This window comes from Diplotaxodon limnothrissa, linkage group LG14 (assembly GCF_057381915.1).
Source record: "Diplotaxodon limnothrissa isolate DT_005_m linkage group LG14, D_limnothrissa_male_GT1.1, whole genome shotgun sequence".
Classification (NCBI taxonomy): Eukaryota; Metazoa; Chordata; class Actinopteri; order Cichliformes; family Cichlidae; genus Diplotaxodon; species Diplotaxodon limnothrissa.
In genome coordinates this window covers 22,179,539-22,186,767 of record NC_140609.1, presented here as the reverse complement: position 1 = coordinate 22,186,767, position 7,229 = coordinate 22,179,539, and the positions used below count along the sequence as shown (strand labels likewise).

The 7,229-nt window shown below is 43.9% G+C and overlaps 1 protein-coding gene across 3 annotated transcripts in view; it reads right to left on the bottom strand.

Annotated features, from left to right (window-relative positions):
- Positions 1-401: 401 nt before the first annotated feature.
- Positions 402-7,229, bottom strand: part of LOC146618809 (lissencephaly-1 homolog) — a 39,320-nt gene continuing 32,492 nt past the window's right edge. For 2 of the 3 annotated variants that reach the window (XM_085370696.1, XM_085370697.1), the window contains exons 8-11: positions 6,862-7,090; positions 5,055-5,156; positions 4,777-4,933; positions 402-3,769 (exon numbers count right to left, since the gene is read on the bottom strand). In XM_085370696.1, coding sequence (XP_085226822.1) covers positions 3,696-3,769; positions 4,777-4,933; positions 5,055-5,156; positions 6,862-7,090 — 562 coding nt within the window. In that variant the 3' untranslated portion in view covers positions 402-3,695. Of the gene's footprint in view, positions 3,770-4,776; positions 4,934-5,054; positions 5,157-6,483; positions 7,091-7,229 lie in introns of those variants that run through there. The other variant, XM_085370698.1, reaches the window with a different exon arrangement.

The window sequence follows — 7,229 nt, the reverse complement described above, 5'->3', positions numbered from 1 at the left end:
TTAGCTGACAAAAGTGGCACCAGGTGTGGTCTTCTGCTACAGCACAGATGGTCTTTTGCTTGCCTTGGTTGTAAGGGATGGTTTGAGTTATTGTTGCCTTCCTATGTCTCTTTTGACATACTGGCACATCTGGATACTTTCTCTTGTTCAGACCATCATCTGTAAACTCTAAAGGTGTCTGTGTGCGTGTGTGTGTGTAAATCCCAGCAGATCAGCAGGTTCTGAAATACTCAGGCCAGCCTGTATAGCACCAACAACCATGCTGCTTGCAAATTGTTTAAAAAAAATAAAATAAAAGGCTGATTGCCTGCCCCCCCCCCACCAATACCCATCTCTCCAGAGCCCCTTGCTAGCTTCTCTAAAGAAATAATCAGGTGACGCAGACGTAGATTTTCTTCTTTTATTATATCGCAAACAATAATGACATCCAGGTATATTGTTAACAGTTTGCTGTGTGAAGAGTGAGACCATAGTGGCGATAACATCATGAGCTCTCCTGTAGGAGCTTGTTGTGAAGTCTGAAGTCCTCGTGTGTGGTTCACAGGCAGGTTACAGAGGGCCGAGGGAAACGACCCACAGACAGTAAAAAGCTGTCCGTCGGTCCCTTCACACACCAGACCAGAGCAGCACAGGGATTGCTTTGGACCTGCGAATGTCAAAAGGGGATTTTCCCAACACTTGCATACATTGTCAGCCATGTTGTAGGTTTGCTTTTAGTCTTTTTCCTTCTTTTTCCCCCTCCCCCAACCGATTATTACAAAATAAACAGAACGCACATCGTCCTGACCTCTGATCATCACCTTCCTCCTTGAAGTAAAATCAAGGAGGGGCATAAGTTTTCTTTACATTTTGTGGTCTGGCATGTCAGAGTGATCCTGAGGAGACTTTTCAAAAAGGCTGGTTGCAGCATCTGGACCCCCAAGGAGGCTGCTTTCTCAAGATAAACCCGATTGTACAGACAAATGTCTCCATTTTTGGCTTCAGCTAGAACATTTAACACGTTGGCATCTCTGTTAGCCAAACTGTACTACAAAAATGTACTCTCTTCATCCAAAGCCTCTGACGAAATGTTCTGTACGGAGAAAAAACAGCTTATAGGGAGAAAAAAAAAGTAAGGGGGCAGAGGGGCACTGCACCAAAAGGGAGACATCAGTAATATTTCCTGAAAGAGAGGGTTTCTCCTTTGGGACATCCTAGTCTGCCACAATCCCATTACATGTACAGAAGGAGGAGGCTGTCAAACCTCCCTCGAATAGCATCACACAACAAAACCAGCTGTCCTACAACCAGAGATCAGAGCTGTCCGAACCCGGATCAGTTTGGGGAAAGAACAATTACTCGATTTCTCTGTGATTCCAACAGCGTGGCACCATTATCATTAACGCTGAAGAGGAAGAAGGCAAATAAGCACTCATTCACCAATTTTTTTTAAGTCAATCATTCACCAAATCATTTAAAACGTCACGTTCCGACAGCTCCGCCTCTGGGCGCAGGCTTACATGCAGCGGTGCTACATCACCAGGTCACATTTAGGCTCACAGTGGCCACTAGCAAGAGCTTGAGCAGCAGATCACCACATCCAGTTACACACAGGAAGAGAGGAAAAACTTGGCAAAGAAGCTAAGATAAGAAGATCGGTTAAAGCAGTGGAATTCTTTATTAGCCAAGAGATGCACTGGAATGACACGGCTAATCGGAAATTATAAGTGTTTTGTTTTTAAATTTAATTTAAACGCTTCATCAACATCATTGTTGTCTTTGATCACCAGTGAATGAACAAAGCTTCAGTGAAAAAAACAAAACAAAAAAAACAGGGATGTGCAAGATTAACGAATCACCTTGGCAGCTACAGCTAGACGCAAGATGTTTCATTTATTTTTCATTATGTTTGTGTCCTATGAGGGAAGTGGAATGGTTGTCTCTTCAGCATTTAATCCAAAAATCAGAACTTTTGAGGAAACCCACTCAGGAGAGATTTGTCTGTGGAGACCCTCGGGTGTTAGTGTTGTCTTTCTCTGTACCCTTTAAGATGAGTTTTGACACCTCTGCATATATCAATAAAGACGTGGTTTGACAATCAGAATAGTTTCAGGGTTTTTCTAAGGATAGCTGCAGATACAAACCCAGTCATTTTGTTGTAAAGCAGGTCTGAGATATGACAAACTGCTCAGTTCAGGAAAGCGTTTCCAGGGTAAAGAGCTAAAGTATAAACCGTCCAGACGAGACGACCTCCGCAGTTATCCGGCATTTCCTCACTAATCCTCATTCCCGGCTAGGGTTATCAGTTTACGGCGACAGTAAAAAAAAATTGCCAGGCTTCTTAATTGATAACAAGCTAAATTTACATTTATTTTCACAGAAAACTGGCTTCTTTGTATTATTTCAGTACTCAAAACCGATTTCTTTATGCACAAGGTATAACTCAAAAATTACAGACCCTTGCACATGCCAGATATGGAACCTGGGGGGCGCTCAATTTGACTCCTTGTCGTGTATTAGCCAGTTCACTGTGTTATTTTTTTTAAGCCTTCAGAGGGCGAAGCGGGATAACTGAGCATCTTCAGACTTTCTTTTGGTGCTCCAAACCCCCCCGCCACATCCAACCAGGTCAGGAGGCGAGAGACGTGGCTACGAGATCCGGCCGGGTCTGACTGAGGTGGTGAAGGGAAAACGTCTCCTAAAAAGGGAGGCGCGCCCGAGATCTTTACTCAGATTAAACGGGTGTAATCCCCAAAGTCTGCTCAGCGACCAGGGCGCTCACTGACGGCGAAACTCGCTCGCTACATCAGGCTTCTTGTTTTAAAAAAACAAAAGAAGAAAAAACAAGCTTAGTGTAGCTACTCGCAAAGCCACGCATTTTAAAAATGGGATCATTTATCTAAAGCCCAGCAGCAATTCATGTGCCGCCGTGACAATGAGTACAAAGCCGTTTTCAAGCCCCCGAGGTCCAAGGACACAGTTTGAAACATTCGTATATACAGCCATTAAAATATTACCTAGATCCACATGAAGAGAAATGGTATGCACACTTGAGAAGTGATGTTATAAAGCTACAGATTATTTCAATAACAAAGCCCCACATATACGTTTCTCCTGCCTCGTCTCTTAAACGTTTCACCGAGCTAGGCACCGACAGACTACGACAGTGAAGGAGAGAAATAACAGAGAGAGAGAGGGGGGGGAAAAAGAAAAATCCTAAATAAAAAAAATTGACAAAAATAAATCTTACACATAAAGACACTGTCATTTCTTAAATTATCGGTTTTTAGTGCCCTACGTTTCACACCCAGTCAAAAACATCCGCCTTCGGTTGGTCGGTGGAGGCTCCGCGAGCCCCGTTGTTAAACCTATGGTACTTCTAGACAACGTCATGTAAATTTACAGTATACAATTTTGGATTACCATGCAAGAATACTTTTGTGTAACATTTAATAGCTCGATCTACATCCAGGAATAATTTACACAGAAGGACAAAAAAAATAAAATAAAAATTACTGGACCAGAGAGAGCGCGATGGGTAAATAACCATGGCGGTGAGTGCGACAGAAGGGGACCGAGATGTGCGGGGGTGGAGGGGAAGGAGGGAGGAGATGGTTCGGGTTTAAGGTGAGGGAGGGAGGTGAAAGGGTAAGTGGGATGGCAGGAGGAGCGCCTGGGTGGTCAGGGGTTGTGGTCCAATCCTCTCAAGGTCCAAATCAGCGACACTCCCAAACTTTTACCGTTTGATCTACGCTCCCGGTGACCACATAAGGAGCGGCCTTGTGGAAATCTGTGGAGCAAAAGAGAAAAAACACAAAACAGAGTTACCATCAAATTGACTACAGTGACATTGGCAACATTTTTGCCCCTGTGGGCCAGCAGGCCAGTATATATCCAACACCTGTTATGTGTCTATTTCACGTCCTTGGCTCGGATCAAGCATGTGTTTTCAATGTTTGTGGACAAGAATGGAGCTGTAAGGCTCTGAGGAACAAGCAAAGCTTTGGGGCATTTCACTTATTGTTGGTTTTGGCATTGCTTCCCCCCCCTCTTTTAAATGACGTAGACCTGACATGAATCTGACGATATTTCAGGGGCGTGGCTGGTTAGCAGCCCGCAAAATCTCATTTGTTCTGGGAACATTTATTAATGTTCCCGTCACTGAATAGAAAGTGAGTCATCACTGAAAATAAAACCACCCTTCAGACATCTGGGAACATGAACACAGTGAAAAAGACTGCAGAGTTAATATCAGGTTTTAAAATAAGAAAGCTTTGGGGAAGAGCTCGTGGTGTTGTATGACAGACCTCTACAGAAAAAGGGGGGAAAATGAAGTTTCTTTTTCTCTGCCGATTTCAAACAAAAAGTGCTTCTGTTGCTTTTTTCAGACTGCACCAGAACTCATCACATCAATAGCTCACAGCGATCCTCTCCGGTTGAAGCAGGATTTAAGAGGACTGGGTTTCAAACGGCTTGCCAAGGAAAAGTTGGCTCAAGAGCTCCTCAGGAGAGTTAACCAAGCCTTGATCTGCTGAAAAGCTGCAGATACTGGGGAGCGGGGAGAGAGGGGGGAATAAAAAATAAATTAAAAAAATCCTGCAGCGATTGTCTACGTTTTAAACCCCAGCTGCGAGCGAGCCTGGTAAAGAAGCTCGGCTTCTTCACCGCAACTGTAAAGCAAATACCCTGGAGCATGTATTCACACCCCGCGAGGGAGAACTTCGGGAGAAAACATCAACAAACAATACCAAGGCAGAAGCCTTTTTTTTTTGGGGGGGGGGGGGGGGGGGGCCTTACCCAGAGAGGTAACAAAGTGTTCGTGGGCACTCAGGGTTTTCATGCATCGCTTGTTCTTGTAGTCCCAGATCCTTAAGGTCTTGTCATCTGCACAGGTCACAATGAACTTGCCTCCGGGGTGGAAGAGGATCCCACGCACCCAGTTGTCATGGCCAACCTGCATGAGATACAGCAACACACATCTCATCTGATTCCTGAAGAAATATATCTTCACTTAAAGCATTTTCCCCCAAAAATATGGACGTGGCACACACAAAAACTTCAAAAATGCTCCTCACCAGCGTCATAAGGCACATGCCAGTGCTGACATCCCACATCTTGATGGTTTTGTCTCTGGAGCCGGAGAGCAGGAAGGGGCCGGGCTTCCCACTCTTCTTGGACTGGTCGGGCAGAAGGGGAGGGGATTGAAATATTAGCTTTGTGTATAGTTCATTGTTTGTACTTTATGCGGAGTATCATACTGTACCCACTGTACCAGAACACAGAGAGCAGCCTAAATTAAACACCTCTGAGCGTTTGTGTTATACGTTTGCTGGCAACTAGTCTGAGAGCACATGTGCAAACATCTGTATAACAACAGCTGTCTCTCAGCCTGCAGATTCACCCAATTCCAACAACTACGTTGGCTTGTTTAAAAAAAACAAACAAACAAACCAAAAAAACCACAACTATTTAAAGAGTACTAAAAGTCAGCTTTTGTGAACACAGGTTAGATTGGGACGACTGCTGCGAGGGAGCATGTGTGTTTAGATTTGCGAGGCTACAATCAGACACACTGAAGATCATGAGGCAGGAGGACGGGCTGATTTTGTGTGTGTGACTGGCAGCACATGGCTGTATAGCGATGGCCGCCTCGTGGCTCAATCTCCTCGCCATCATCAGTCAAAGTCTTATTTGGTTTTGATATGTTTGAAGCTACAAATATTTTTCACTAGTGATGGTTACTTATCACACATAAACTGATCTCACAGTTTGTATACAATCCTGTTAACGATTAGGTTCACGTTATGATTCAACAGCTTTTAGATGCACCCGGAGCAGAAATAACTTGAAGTAATCGTTTTCTGTTTGACTTTATGAGTCTCACAAATTGCCATGGAGGAATTCTGGTCTTCTCTTCTTTACAATGTTCCTTCAGTTCATTGAGGTTTGCTCACCGGTTTATGCACAGCACTTCAATCCGGTCTGGACTTTAATCATTGCAACGCCTTGATTATTTTCTTTTGCAACCATCCAACCTTGGGCCCTTTGTCCTGTTGCATGACCTGGTTTTAGCCAAGCCTTTATCTGTCATTCAGATTGCTTCACATCTGACTCTGGAATACTTTGGTATACAGAGGTCGTCTATATAACAAGTAGCTGCAAAACAACCTCAAATCACCACCCCTCCATTAATTCTAATGGAAACAGTAAGGCAGTACTGAGTTTTTCGTTTTTTTTTTAAAAAAAAAAAATACAGTTGTACCAAACTAATGCCTCCAAATATAATACATATAGATCCCAATCCCAATATATAGATCTGACCTCAGGTTTAAAATCAGGAAAAGAGGGAAAAACATATTGAACTGCAAATTCAAGTAATATTCACACCAAACAAGAAGTGATATTGTCTCACAGTATCTATGCAAAGAGGTGAACTGAGGCAAATTTGCATTAGTGAGAGTTAAAAATACTTAAAATTCAGGAAAAAATTCACACTGGGCTTCAGACTCTCGACTACGACTGTCGACTCTGCTGGTACGACCAACGCTCAGAAATGGAGGAAAAGCTTACGGCTGCTTTTTGTGGCCGGATACAGGTGTTAGAGTCAACTTCCATTTTATGTAAAGATAGGATGAACAAAAAAAATAAAGGAAAGCAATCCATGATGAGATATCACTGTGTCTTGATTCCAGTCACCTCCCACAAATGTTTACTTCTCTCACTGGCTGCTAGAAGGAAAGATTTCTGGGTTCTCAAACAGTGACTGTACTCATACAAGGCGAAACTGCACATTTGATGAGAACAAACCAACACATACACCAAAACCTGTGTGGACCTCGAGGAGTTTGGGAGAAATGAGACGTATCCGAGCAGATCTTTTACCTCCGAGCCTGTGGCGTCGAGGATGGTGGAGTAGGCACTCTCTGGTGCCCAGGAGATGCACTCCACCACATGTTCGTGCTCCCGCAGCTCAGCCTTGCATTCTTTGGAGGCCACTACCCACACGCGGACTGTCTGGTCGTTGGAGCAGCTGGCGATCAGCGTGCCGTCCTGGTTGGGTCGTACCATACGGACCCACTCCCTGTGGCCTGTGAAGGTCTTCACGCAGTAGCTAATGGACAAAAAAAACATGAGAGCAGTTAGAAAGCTATCAGCGTGGCTGAAAATAGTTAAAACCCAACATCAAGCTTAAGTAAAAATAAATAACACACAATGGTTTAAAGAACAGCTTAAAGGTGTCTATTGCATAC